The sequence below is a fragment of the Anolis carolinensis genome, chromosome 1 (assembly GCF_035594765.1).
Source record: "Anolis carolinensis isolate JA03-04 chromosome 1, rAnoCar3.1.pri, whole genome shotgun sequence".
In the NCBI taxonomy this organism is placed as follows: Eukaryota; Metazoa; Chordata; class Lepidosauria; order Squamata; family Dactyloidae; genus Anolis; species Anolis carolinensis.
This window is the reverse complement of record NC_085841.1, coordinates 99,448,228-99,463,408: the sequence shown is the minus strand read 5'-3', so window position 1 is coordinate 99,463,408 and position 15,181 is coordinate 99,448,228. Positions and strand designations below refer to the sequence as shown.

Here is a 15,181-nt window from a genome sequence, read left to right as displayed (position 1 = left end):
TGGAGAATAATTTATTCCTATTGGATTTAATTATTGTTCAATGGTTGCATAATCATTAATATTAACTACAGTAAGAGATATCATTCATTCATTCTTTCAATTCTATTCTGCCCTCTTCCTGACACAAGATCTAAGGTGGCTTACACCAATTAAAATGAAGTATAGCAATTTAATTACGTGCTGTTAAAATATATATATTTAAACCTAATAAAGAAGATAAAAACACAGCACCCCATCCACAGGTGCTGGCTATATCTTTGCTCTCTATCTTAACTCATGCTCATATCTTGCCTTGAAACAGACAGCATGTTAGCCATGCAGAAGGCATGGAGGTTTCTGCAAAAATTAATGCTGGACAACAACTTCAGCTTTACACCAGCAGAAGAGCTGAGGCAACAAGCAACAAATAATTCACATACAAGAGGCTGAATGTAGATGAAATAAACAGACCTTAGACTCAAAATGGAGTGAGTACTTTGACACAACAGTGAACAGAGGGGCAACATCTGAGAGCTGTAGCATTAATTAGTATTTTTAAAAAGGGAAGGCATTCCATCTGAAGTGCACTCCTCCAGTTAGGACAGCATTGGGCCAAGCATTGTGCGAAGGTCAAATTCTTATTAGGGCTAATTAAATATAGCAGAAAAACCTGAGTAATGTTAGAAACAGAAGCAAAAATATGCAAGAATAATCCCAAACAGACCATGTTTTTATAAAACATGTAAATACTGAACACACTTAAGCACTGTTATAGCTAGGCTACTGTAGAATTCCCACATGAAGGACATTTATTTTTTAAAATTTTGAAAAAGAAATATTTTGAAGATAACTTTACATGATGTTTCTAGAATACTAAGTGCATGCACGTGTACAAAAATGCACATGCACAAAGTGAAAAGGCTAATTTTTAAGAAGGAATACAAATACTGTATAAACATATATATAGTGGCCTTTCTCCCCCTTGCAAGCTTCGGGGAGAGTGAAGCCTTTCTTACCAGTGCCGGCGGGCTCCTTGCTTCCTGCCTGCCATGTTGCTCTGGCTGCCTCTGCTCCTGCAGCCAGGGAAGAAGACACCGCTCCGCCCGGTAAGTGAGTGAGCGAAGGAGGGAGGGAGGGTGGGTAAGAGAGTAAGGGTGGCCAGGCTCCTTTTTCTGCTGCCTGCTCCACCCGCGCCATGCTGGGAAACATGGAGGACTCAGAAGAGGGATTCGGAAGTCCCGCCCCCTCTTCCTCCTCCTCTGCTGCCACCCGCCCTCACTCTCTCACTCACCCTCCCTTCCTCCTTCGCTCACTCACTTACCGGGCAGAGCGGTGTCTTCTTCCCTGGCTGCAGGAGCAGAGGCAGCCAGAGCAACATGGCAGGCACCAAGCAAGAGGCCTAGCAGTGCTGGCAAGGAAGGCTTCACTCTTCCTGGGGCTTGCAAGGGGGAGAAGAGCCACTTAACTATTAAAATAATGTTTAGATATTAAAATAAAATAGTGCCCCTACTTTGCGGATTTCCACTTATTGCGGGTGGTCCTGGAACATAACCCCCACGATAAGTGAGGGAACACTGTACTGTCACTCCAAGTGGCACATAATGTATACAATTCATATGCAAAAGTTCATCAATTCTTCCAGTCGTTTTGGACAGCAGCTGCCACTGAGCTCTGCTAATATGGTCAAGGACCAGCTGTCATGGAAATTTAAGTCCAAAACATCTGGAGGGCACCAGGTTGAGACGGTAGAATTATTGTAAAAGCTGCCTCTGAATGGAGAGGAGGTAACATCAAAGGAAGTGGGGAAAACATGGCATGGTAGCCCCTGTAGCAATTATGGGCTCATGGTAAATTATTTAAAGATTTATAAAGGTTTAATATTATCTGAAAGCCAACCATGCATGTCTACCTGGAAATAAGTCCTGCTGGAGTGAATAGGATTTAGTACCATGCACCTGTCTATAAGATTGCAATCTAACATTACTATTAATCCTAATAATTTCAGTTGGAGGTAATGGCAGACAAGTTTCTGTGGAACCAATAGCTTCCTAAGATTCTTTTGTTGATTGGGTTTGTGATTTTACTCAGCTGTCCGGGAAAATCTGCACTACATAATCTATGTGGATATTGGCCAACGAAGGTTTGCAAAAAGCCCATGGAATTCAAGATCTGAGTGAGTTACAATACTTTCTAAGGCAGACAGAGGAAATATGTATAGTTAAAGTGGCTTCTTTGTAGTGGACAGGAATTCAAATCCAGCTAGGATTATCAAGTCAACAGAACCATTGTCAAGAGCACAGCTGTCATTCAAACCACTTGCTGAGTGCATCTATCTGAAATCAGTATTCCTATTATTCCCTAGAATTATTCCTCTAAATATATTGGTCATAAACATTTCCCTTCAGTATATTATTTATTTCATAGAAAGAACAACTTCTGAAATATATTTACTGCAACAAATTACACCAGTTTGAAATATGAGGGAAATCAATGAGATATTCAAAACTTTACGGACCTGGTGAATGATAATTCCCACAATGACATTTATAGAAAGACCTGACCCTAACTTCTTGGAGGCTTTAAATTTAGACCAGGATGTAGACAGAAAGGTGATGCTGAATTTGAAGGCACCCAAATACTTTTTTGTGTGTGTCAGGAGCCACTTGAGAAACTGCAAGTAGCTTCTGGTGTGGGAGAATTGGCCATCTGCAAGGACGTTTTCCAGGGGACGCCCGGATGTTTTGAGTTTTTTTTTTTTTACCATCCTTGTGGGAGGCTTCTCTCATGTTCCCGCATGGAGCTGGAGTTGATGGAAGGAGCTCATCCATTCTCTCCCCGGGTTGGATTTGAACCGGCAACCTTCAAGTCAGCAACCCAACCTTCAAGTCAGCAGTCCTGCCAGCATAAGGGTTTAATCCACTGCGCCACTGGGGGCTCCTACCCAAAATGATATCCTTGATGTGAAAACTAAACTCTAAACTGAAATTGTGTGTGCAAAAGACGTATATGTATGGACACTATATTAAAAGGCGAAGGGAAAAATGTATGCTCAATGCCATGTCTTCTTTATGGCTTTTCGTAGTTAAGACTACAGTCAAAATACTTCAACATTTCTATGACATTTTTTTTAAAAAAAGAACAGGTGATGTTTTAAAAGATTATGGAACATTCATAGAAATTAATCTTGAGTACTTTGGATAAAGATCAAAAGAAAATATAAATACATATATCACATTCCTTAATGTTTTCTACAGTAAAATTTTTTATAGATGCTTTCTTATTTATAAAACGATGTAGAACATTTCCTACATATTTAGTTTCAAAATTTACCTGAGTAGTGCTGAACAAGCTGTTGAAGAGTTTCAAACTGTGCCCTGGTTGTAATATAATATCCTCCATTGTCAAGTTTTCTAATTTTATAATGTTTGACATGATCTCCTTTCACATCATCCCAGTCACGAATAGACAATGAGTAGGCACCTATTTAATAACCAAAATAAAACAGCAAAAAAGACATAAGCTTACTGAAATGGTAAATAATTCAGAATCTTTATAGTCATTATAAACATTATAGTCTAAAGACAGGGCTGGCCTGTTTATTTGTTAAAATATTGTGAAGTCCACATTTTATGTAAAGATCTCAGAGCAGTTTTTAATCAATAAAATAACTTTGAAATAATTTATAAAAAATGAAAGTGTTAACACCATTTTAATCACGATGTCCCCTAAAATGCCTTAGTGCATGTGTGTGTGTGTGTGTGTGTATGTATGTGTGTGTATGTATGTGTGTGTGTGTGTGTATGTATGTGTGTGTGTGTGTGTGTATATATATATATATATATAATCCATATATATATATATATATATATATATATATATATATATATATATATATGGATTGTGTGCATCTGAAGCTGTTTATAGATTTTAAAAGCATCAGTTGGCACTCAAACAGGTAATATATAGACAATCCGTTCAATTTATTTAAATCTTGTATAATGTGTTTCTTATATAGGGATTTTGACAGTATTCCAGTATAGCACCATAAATAGATCAATTTGTTTGCCCTATTCTCAGACGTAGGAACCACTGATGCACAGAGCTGTCACATTTTTGGGACTAAGCTTCAGTGTATTGGTCCTCATCCAGTCCATTACAGCATCTAGGCACCAGTCCAGCCCCCACAGAACATCACTATGATAAAGACTCACTATGATAAAGAGAAATAAAGCTGGATGCCATCAGCAAATGGATGTCACCCAACTCTCCACCTCCCACTATTGTTTAAATATATATGTTTAAAAAGTACTGAGGACAACAAAGAGTCCTGTGTCACTCTATAGCAGAGGTCCCCAAACCAAGGCCTGGGGGCCACATGCAGCCCATCGAAGCCATTTATCTGGCCCCTGCGGAGGCAGGTCCCTCCTCTGCCGAGGAAGGCGTATGAGGCATGGGGTAGGAGGGAAAGGCGAGCACCTTTCCCGTCTCCTCCCTCGCCTGGTGCATGCCTTCCCAAACCTTTGCTTGCTTATAATGGTATTTTAATTATTATTTAATTAATAATTAATTATTAAGAGGTGCTTTCCTAGTGCTTTTGGTGCACAAAGGCAGAAGGAGGTTGGACTAAATGGCCCAAGGGGTCTCTTCCAACCCTCTTTACTATTATTATTATGATTATGATTAACATTGAGGCTGTATTTATTCCTGTTTTGTTTTTTTTTACTTCAAAATAAGATTATGTGCAGTGTGCACTGCATAGGAATTTGTTCATAGTTTTTTTAAAAAAACTATAGTCCGGCCCTCTAACGATCTGAGGAACCGTGAACTGGCCTCCTGTTTAAAAAGTTTGGGCACCCCTGCTCTATAGCTTCATAATCATAGAGCTGAACGTTAAGTCTCTATCCCCATAGCACCCTCACCCTATAGATATGAACAGAACTACCAGGTCTCTTACTCTCACTTTGCAAAATTTATTCAATAAGATAAAATGGTTAATTTTATCACAAGCTGTTGAGAGATCAGCAAAAGGACTAACAATTATAAAATAGTAATAACAACAACAACAACAATAATAATAAGCACACATTATTTGCCGATACAGCACACAGTCCTAGACACTTGGGAAGTGTCAGAAGTGTGATCTAAAACAACAGCCAGCAGAGTGCCTGCTGTGGACTCATCTTGTTGTGTTTCAAACAACAACAACAACAACAACATTATTTATAGACCGCCCTATCTCCCCGAAGGGACTCAGGGCCGTTTCCAACAATATGACAATCAATCAATGCCAAAAGAAAACCATACAACCATATCAGGACAAGGCACATTAGACAATAAAAAGATCATGAAAACATGAAAAGGGTTCGCTTTTCTTTTACATAATGCTCCTTCTAGATTAAAAAAGGCATTCTACACTTTAAAAACATATTGGCGCAACTTCTAATATTTCTAATATTTCAAAGAAAATGCTATACAAGAAAGAGCAAAATAAAATCAGGCACAAGTAGTGACATATACATTACAATCTGAATTAAGTTTTTAAACTCAAACATTGAATGGCTTGATAGTTAGGCACCTTAACTGATGCCCAGCAAATACTTCCACATGGCCAAAAACCAATAAGCTACATATTTGTCTAGTATTCCTTCATATTTATTTGCAAATCTCCCTCCTCTTGAGTTTGGCAGAATTGTATGTCAGATCAAATCATTCCAGTTGCAAACTCTAAACCAGTGCAAAATGAGTGAACTGAACATGATGACAACTCATTAACAATTCATGTTTGATTTAACATAGCACTCAAATATTACAGGGAAAACAATCAATGTCCATTTTAAATTTTTATTTGTGATTGGCTTAACAACTCTGTTTAGCACCAACCTTTTCTGTTTGCTCAGCAGTTAAAATAGAGCCATACTACCTTTGGTGGTTTCACTCTCACGAATCAGGAAGGTTCCACGTGGGTTTCCAAATGACAGCAGCTGCCTTTCGGCATCCTTTCGTCCAAGTTTGCCAAAGTACCATCTAAGTGAAAATACCAGGATGTTATATTTTAAACCCTTGAACAAAAAATTGCACACTTTGTCTGAGATGGTTGCTCTCTTCCTCTGAGTTTGGAGGTCTGAAGTGATGCACACTGAATGGCGAGGGAAGCAGGGGATACCTGCATAGCCAGCCAGACCAAATCAACCCTGGTAATCAATGAGTGATAGATATCATGGCTAGATCACCCTCAGAAAGATATGCCAGCTGTATGAGGTTAGGATTGGGCGGAAGGCTCTTCTTCCAACAAAATGTCTTTCAGGACCTTTCTATTTTCTTTTTTTGTAGGTCTGCCATCTATCAACAGAGAAACATTCCAGCAGAACTGCTCTGCTGGTTAAGATATTTTGACAACAAAGCAAAAAACAAAACAAAAACAAAAACAAAAAAAAGGGGGGGGGAATTTGCTCAAGGACAAAGATGGTACTAAATAATTTCCACATTCAAGGTTGGGAGATGTTTGGATTCAGCACTGCTTCAGATGATTCAGATGTTGGCTTATATCTGGCCCTTGGAAAACACATTTACTTTGAAGTAACCCCTACTCAGTGGCATGTATTTTTGAAGAGATGTGCATAAAATTATACTATCATTTCAATTTTAATGGTGCTTTCTCAGAGACTTTATTTTGGAATATTCTCTTTAATGTCTACATAAACCCTTTTATTCAGGCAGACTTTTAAAGAATAAGGTTTTTAAGATCAAGTCAGGGGTGCTATGGTTTTAGTTTTGAATACTTTTCAATTAGTTTTTATGGATTTTAACTGGAGTTTTTAATACCATTGACATTTAATTCTGTTTTAATGTTTGCATATTTGTAGATTTTAAATTGTATTGAAATGCTTTTAATGTAAGCTGCTTTGTATCTCCTTTGTGGAAAGAAAAAGCAGAATAATAATAATAATACATTTATAACTATGGTAATGACACTTAAAGATGTATGCTGCTGAACCTGCCCTTATTATGATTAATTTCCAGCCATTAGCTTTTGCAAAATGTATGCACTATTTCTTCTGTACTGACATGCCAGATACAACTTAAAGATATTATTTAGCCACCCAGTAAAAAAAATTGGTTGTCCTGACTTTGACTTGATGCAAGCCGTTTTCCCCCTCCTTTCCTCGTTCTAATTACCCAAATTTCTATCAGCACTGCACAAAAAAGAAAAAAGAAAGAAATGAATGTAGTATTCAATTCCTTGAAAAGCGCCACAGTTTATCATGTACACATCTCTTGTACTTCCTTCAGGCATGCAATTAAGTAGCTTTCATAACATTAAAAGAAAAACATACTCCTCAGCTTGAATGGAGTCAACCGGCGCGACATAATTACTGGGAATATAACCAGTTTCTCCTGTAGTCAAAGAACGGGCTTCCCACCAGTCACCTTCCCTGCAAAACAAGAGGAAAAGTAAGGAAAAAAAAATCTCCAATGCAATGTACCTTTACATATCTCAACTATTATGGATGCCGTTCCCCACCATTCATTGCAACAACAAGGAAAAAAAGACAAAAGGAATACCATTGGTGGATTCACAGTTCAAGGGATGTGACAAGTGGAAGTGCCATTTGGGAGCAATGGGATAGTTAAATGTCTGGTGAATCCATTTATTGCTCTTTATTTTAATATTACTGCCTGAATAGTCCACTAGATGGAGATATTTTATCATATCCACAAGCACTGAAGCCCATGCTATGTAACAAGGAGGGGCTTTTCCGAAAGAGAACACTTATTTGTATTGCTTTATTGCATTTGTCCTCTCTTTTGAAAGAGTGTGTCAATATGTGTGGATTAATTAGCTCCAACAGCAGGTTGCACATGTGTACAATGGCAAGAGGCTTTGATAGCCACATGTTTAAAAGGCTACTTTGCATATCAGGAGGAAAGATGATAGAAAATGACAGAGAAGGCGCCATCATATGAATGGGAGCTCATAGGCGTGGTATCACAGTCATATCTTCAGTGTAAGAAGTGGATGGTCTTACATTGTAGTTTTTTTTTTTTCGTGCCAGGAGCGACTGAAGAAATTGCATGTCACTTCTGGTTTGAGAGAATTGGCCGTCTGCAAGGATGTTGCCCAGGGGCCCCCTGGATGTTTTGATGTTTTACCATCCTGTGGGAGGCTTCTCTTATATCCCCACATGGGGAGCTGGCGCTGTCAGAGGGAGCTCACCCGCTCTCCCCGGATTTGAACCACCAACCTGTCGGCCAGCAGTCCCGCCGGCACACTGTACCATCAGGGACCCCATCGTAGTTCTTGAAAGAAGAATACTGAAAAGCCTTTTATTTCTCCTAATAGTAGCACAGGCACCGATAAAATTTTGTATAAATTGTATACTGTAGTATAATTCTGTATAATATAGATTCAAGCAGTGCACTCTTGAGATTTATTTTCCGCACAATGGGACTTCCTTACTTTACTTTCTAAAAATATCTCAGTTAAACCACAAAGGGCTGGCAGTTTTACAATATGCTCAATGCCTGGTTCCATTTTCAGCATTAAAGTCCTTGAACATAATTATAGAGAAGAACAAAGTCCTGCATGTGCAACTTACTGTTTAAAAATCCCTGGCAGTATGAACATCAGCACACATTCCCACATCACTGTTATGGGCATAAATTCTCTCTTTAAGAAGACTGCCATCCATTGCAGTCAAGAATCTGTAGTGGGTCTGTTTATTATTCAAGCATTACTTTGTTAGGTTTGCGCAGTATCATTTTGAAGCATAAAGGAAAGTGGATAATGTAAACCTTTTGTCAGCCCTTTCCCCATTTGAAATGTAAAAGCAAAGGATGGTTTTTAAAGCCTTTTTCTTTGTTTAAGTCATAGCTGAAATAGCTGTGCTTTCATGTACATCAAAGCTGTTCAGGTACACATAGTCATGAAATATTCCTTAGAATTATCTTCCACCTTTACTTCATTTTTTTACTCTGAAGATATTTCATTGCAGTTTATGCCTTTATAGCAAAAATGAAGATGTGCCCAACCCCATAATGTGTATGTATGTTGAACATTAAATTAAACTGCAGGGCTTTCTGAAGCAGAGCAATGTATTCCACTGATAGTCCAAAATAAACATTCTAAAAACTGCAGCACTGGCATTTAAAAGGCTGTGTTTCCATTGCTGATTAATCTAGTCCAGCTTTCAGTTTCCAAGCTTGAAATATCATTCTCTGCATAGTTGCAGTAACCATGTGCTCCAGAAAGGCAAGAAGCATGAACTCCTTGCATGAAAGAACAAACTCCAGCTGGCCAAGAAAGCTGACAAAGGAGGGGCAGCACTATCTGGAGGATTCCTCTTGCAAATCTTACTCGTTTTACAGCATCTAATGCTTTGGTCTTGTAAGTGCAAAATCAGAGTTACTCTCACCAGGAGTGGAAATAGCTCTGAGGGTGAAGTACTCTTTGTATGCATCCTGAAAAAGATGCACCAAACATCATATCAGCTGAATGGCAAGAGGAAGAAGGAGGGAGACTAAAGAAAAAAAGAATCCGGTTTGGCTTATTTCCTTCTTCACCATCTCTTTCTCTTCCACCAGTCTCCCACTACCTTTGTTCTACTACATTCCAAACATTTCATGTTGGTGACACTTTTTTAGACATGCATCATTTTGCAACAGGTAGGTCAGTTTTACTGGCAACCTCTTATATGGACACATATATAAACTGTAAAAATGAAATGTATGGGGACACAACATATCTTTCATTAGTATTTTTTAAATGTATGATTTATTGCTTATTTCACATAGACATGCATGTTTGAGCTACACACCTACACACTGAAACCGGCACATTAATGTGTCGCGACACACCATTTGGAAAGCTCTGCTCTACATACAGGGCCAACATATCATCCCCTCCTTATACAAAGTACAGTGTTCCCGCACTTATTGCTGGGGTTAGGTTCCAGGACCACCCGCAATAAGTGAAAATCCGCGAAGTAGGGATGTTATATTTATTTTAGTATTTATACATTATTTTAGAAGTTATACACTATTTTAAGTCTTTATAAACCAATCGTGTATTGATAAATCTCTTCCTTCTCCTCCTGTTGCCGCTTGGGCTCCTTTTCTCTCCCTTTGGCTTCTCCTCCCTCCCTTCCTTAGGCTTTAAATTGCATTTTTTTATTATTTATAATATTCTTTTAGAATTTATTGAAAAATTGTGAAACAGCGAATCCGCAAAAAGTGAACCGCGAAGTAGTGAGGGAACCCTGTATATGAATCACGGCCAAAATGCAATGTATTGCTTTCTTATGCAAATGTTGCTTACGTTATGGCATCAAGCTTTATTAACACATAAAAATAGACTATACATTTAGAAATCCTGTTGACCCTTGCAAGCTGAAGCCATTTGGTGTGGAATATATTTTCCTTTCATTTTTTAATATATATGTGGAACTTATTTAATTTAAATCACTTCAAGTTAACACAATAAGCCCTACCTAGACCCTAAAACAATTTAAAAGCAAAAACAGATGGTCCTCACCTAATTTACCATAACCTTTCAGAAACAAAAGAGAGTAGTGCTGTTAGTGTTACAACCTGCTTAAAGAGCATTAAGAAAGTCATGAAGTAGCAATGAACTTACGAGCTGTTAAGTATCTGAAATTTCTCTCCTTTATGAAAACTCAAGTCATCTTCTGTTCTTGCTTCATAATCATAGAGCGCCACAAAAAGAGTTACACCTATGCAAAGAGACACTAATGTGAACAAAACAGTCACCAGTTGTCTTCAGTCCTGTTTTAAGTTACAGCTTTGGGGAAAACGTGGAGTAAAAATAAACCAATACAGTTGCCATGTTATTGATTTTAAAAACAAATGCACTATTCCTTAATTGGGTTATGTAATATGAGCAGCCTATAGGGCAATGGAATAATAGAATCATAGAGTTGGAAGTGTCCCTATAAGGACTTAGGGCCACATTGTGGGCCTGATTGAGAGGGCTGAGCCGGAGGGAAGGTGGCTAGGTATATGCTGGGTGGGACGGGCCCGGGAGGGAGAGGGTCTGTGAAAGGGTGGGGCAGGGCCTGGGTCATCCTTAGGTTGTCCTCCTGGCATAAAAAAGGGGTTGCTTGCTGGGAGGAAAACGAGACATGAGACGACAGCCCCAATCCTCCACCCTGATCCACCTTCCTCGATTTCAGGCTGTCCCCTCGGCATTATGCCATGAGGTGGGCAAAACAGGCGATGGTTAAGAGCACTCCAAAGGCTCTCAGTCACTATGTGCCTTCCTTTCGCCGTCCTCTTGGCATAGTTCTACCCTCTGAGGCAGCAGAGAATAAGCCTGCACCCCCCGCTTTGTGGCAGAAGTATACACGGAGGGCAATTATAGATGAACTATAGATTCTGTATACAGATCTTTTGAAAAATGTTTTACGCAAAACACAAAGTATTTTTGTAAACTGAACATCCACCCCATTCCCACATAACGAACATTTAACACTGGGACCATGATTTTGCAGAGTCCTGTACTATGACACCTGTACTATGACAAGAATAATTGATCTGGCTTCAAATTAGAGAAAGGAAAAGTGAGAATGAAGAGAAATCTATGAATAATAAAGCCTGACATTTTTATTTTTTGCTGAAGAAGTTTCTGCATATGGAGTAAAAGAATGAATATGAACGTGTTACCTGTTCCTCCTCTTGTACGCAATGTGCCAGTATGTGAAGAAGAATTGACACCGCCGAAGACAGTCAGTCCCTGTCCTCCAGCTGTAGGAAAGTTGTTGTAGTTTGGAATGGAAGTCACACCAAAACTTGGATAATGCTGGGGGGTGGGATCGGTCCCATAGCGATAACCTGAACTCTGGTTTAAGCTGCCATCCCTCTCCTCCGTCAGTTTTGTTGCTTCTTTATCCTTACATTGCACGCAGCCCATTATCTAAAATCCTGGAAGAAACAACAGCGAAGGAAGAAAATGCATGTGTGTTTTCATTTTGATGCCTAGCATGGCTCACTTAAATGGCTTGGCCCATTTATCAGCCAGCAGCTATAGTGTAATAATTATTTTTGGGACACATAGGTAATGAACAGTGACAAGCAAAAAAAATCACCATAAACAACTTCTATCTAAGTGGTGTTCGTACTCCAAATCAGAAACATCAGCAAAGAAAAAAAATCATTTGAAATAAGACCCTTTTGCACTAACAAAGTGTGATTTCCATCATGACCCATGCCAGTACAAGTTTTGCTTCAAAGTGGGCAAACAAGAATGAGCACATGATAAGGTCTACCGCAAACTAATGGCAGAATGTCCCACTTGGCTTAGCTCTTAGTCTTTCTCTAACCTGTCCCAGATTAAAAGGCACACACACCCTTTATAGGTTTTTTTTCTGCCTTTAGCTGCAGCTGATTTTTTTGTAGTTTAAGAGAAATGTCCTCTTAAGACAACCTTGGGTTTATGAAGTAACTCTACACCCTTATTACCACTGTGGAAAATGCTGTTCATAAACCAGAGACTTTAGTTGCTGATTCCACAGACTCAGCTTCCACCCACTTTATTTTTTTTTTTAATCACTCACATTGACTGACCTAGAAGGAGGAGAGGGAACCGCACCAGGCTCTTCAGTCTGGCATATTTTCTTCAACAGAGATGTATTCATTTTGCAACTGTCTGACCTGTTCAAATCCAGGGTATCCATTGTTGTCAGGTAATTTAAAAAAAATTGGTATACTTGATCATTAAGATCATTTTGGCCTCGCTTCCTTCCCATCTCACTTCCTCCAGGAAAGTGGAAACCATTTGACCATCCTACACTAATGGAAGCTTAATAACTTTGATGTCAGTGGGATCACAAATTCAATTTGAAGTCTGAATTTCAGACTTTAATCTTCAACAACCTGAGCTTTAATGGAGCTCTCTAAGGTGCTGATTCTATGTGGAGATTGAACACCTTGTATAGTTTTCATGAAAACTCAAGACTAGGCTGATTACATGAATGGCATTGGAGGGCAGTGGCTCTGGAGTTGCCAAGTGCCACTGCCCTACAGTGACTCTCCATTTCATCATTGATACTGAGAGGCTATAGGAAAGTAACATACATTTTATTATATGTACATTTCCAATGTATGCAAATATTGTATTTAGAAAAGCTCTACTACATTTCCACATGTAGAGTGAGTAAAATTTAGCTCTCAGTAATAGAGCCATTCAGTGTCTTTGTAAATGAATATGGTACAGGGCTGATCTTCCCTGCATTCCCATATCTCCACCCTTTAATGATCCTAAGGATAACATGAAGTGGCAGGGGTTAGTATCAAGTGAACCACAGCTTTTGTGGGGCCTTCTCCAGGCACCACATGGCCTCCAAAAAAAGGAAGAAAACAACTATTTACAAAATGCATGCCATCTGGAAATATAACTTACAAAGTATGCCACACATGAATATGAATGCAAGTACAAGTGTTCCCTCACTTATCGCAGGGGTTACGTTCCAGGACCTCCCACAATAAGTGAAAAACCACAAAGTAGGGACACTATATTTATTTTAATAAATATAGCCTCCCTCTCTCTCTCTCTTTTAATGTATTGTACTGTATTCCTTCTTGTTGGCTGAGGCGATGAAGTGCAGGCAGGGCCTACTGGCGCTGCCTGCGGGCGGCTGAGGAGGACAGGTCAGGACAGGCTGGGCACCTCTGCCTGGGCCCTTTTGTGCCTGCGAGCGAGGGAGGGAGGGCTGTATGAAAAAACCTGCAAAACAGCGAATCCGCAAAAAGCGAACAGCGAGATAGCAGGGGAACACTAATACACGCAGCAAAAAACACAACAAAACCCCCAGATCTTTAAAACAATGGTGACTTGATTACAGAACAGGTTTAACGTTTTAACAAATTTTATCCATGAATCACTTTGAATCCTACTTCAGGAAAAGATGGCATATAAAACAAACTAAGATAAGATAAAATAAAATAATGAAAAGAAGTAAATTTTAGTTTATTTCCTGCTCTTTTTTCTTCTTTCTTCCCCGTTTTTTTTTTTTTTTTTTGCTGGCATGTATTTTTGGGACAGCAGTAGGGAGGAGGGTGTGAAAAGGTTTGATGGAGTGGCTGTTTCCCTTTCCATTGTCCTTCACAACTTGGCTTCAGTGCATAGGCTGCGCACGTTTAAAGACTGCCTGATTACAGGGCTGTGTAAGATGTGACAGAGGGTGTAACCTACATGTTTCTTTTCAAGCCAAGACTTTGAAAAGTTGTCCATTTCTTCTCGAAGACACGAATTATACATGATATCATTGGCTGCCTAGTTAAGATTCAGGACAAGAACGACAAGCACATGGCTGGACTTGGTTCAAAATGACTCTAGGGCTTTTGTGGATAAGTTTAAGTTCACCCTCCATTCAACAGTTCTAAACAACCACAGGGCAAGAATCTATTATCTGCCATTACTGCAAAGCCTCACAAACCTTCACTGTGCTGAATGCAGGCATTCAAAAATATAAAAAAACCCACACATTCATACTAAAGAGGAAAATGGTGATATCATTCAAGAATATCTGGAAGCTATTCATATTGGACTCCATAGAGGTGTATGTTTAGCACTACAAGCAGTAAACAAGATTTTAATATGGTTTTCAAATTAAATGTTTGGCTATTGTTGGATCATATAACAGTTTCATAATTTTGTTATTGGTGTTACAGGAAAAGGAGTCATGATCCAATCTCCAAAATAAATAAGACAGTTTCTACATAAAACAAATTAAGAGAAATAAATGATATGTATTTTATCGTAAGACGCTCTAATTTTATAAACCATCCATTCTACACTCACTATTCTTACAGTTAAAGTACCTTCAGTATTACATGTGCTTTGCCAGGCTGAAACGTTACTTTTAGAAATGAACCTTTTATATCCCTCATTACTGTTCAGCTGTACCAATGCGTCCACAAAGTAACTCAATAGATTTCTCATAATCACATTGGTCTTACTACTGTGCCCTTGAAAAATACAGGATGATCCACCCTGCTTTCACCTCAAAATGCTCACTGATTGGTCCTCAATTCTGACCATCGTAATACTCACCCCATCTTCCTTTCTTTCCACTTCATGTCCCCAAAGCAATTGCTCTAAAGTAGTGGTTGTCTACCTGTGGGTCCCCAGATGTTTTGGCCTTCAACTCCCAGAAATCCTAATAGCTAGTAAACTGGCTGGGATTTC

At 39.0% G+C, this 15,181-nt stretch overlaps 1 protein-coding gene across 5 annotated transcripts in view; it reads right to left on the bottom strand.

Annotated features, from left to right (window-relative positions):
• Positions 1-15,181, bottom strand: part of fyn (FYN proto-oncogene, Src family tyrosine kinase) — a 149,010-nt gene that overhangs the window by 20,526 nt on the left and 113,303 nt on the right. For all 5 annotated transcript variants that reach the window (XM_003215623.4, XM_062979959.1, XM_003215624.4 and 2 more), the window contains 5 exons: positions 11,659-11,916; positions 10,613-10,709; positions 7,314-7,412; positions 5,900-6,003; positions 3,310-3,459 (listed from right to left, as the gene is read on the bottom strand). In XM_003215623.4, the coding sequence (XP_003215671.1) occupies positions 3,310-3,459; positions 5,900-6,003; positions 7,314-7,412; positions 10,613-10,709; positions 11,659-11,905 (697 nt within the window). In that variant the 5' untranslated portion in view covers positions 11,906-11,916. The remainder of the gene's footprint in view (positions 1-3,309; positions 3,460-5,899; positions 6,004-7,313; positions 7,413-10,612; positions 10,710-11,658; positions 11,917-15,181) is intronic.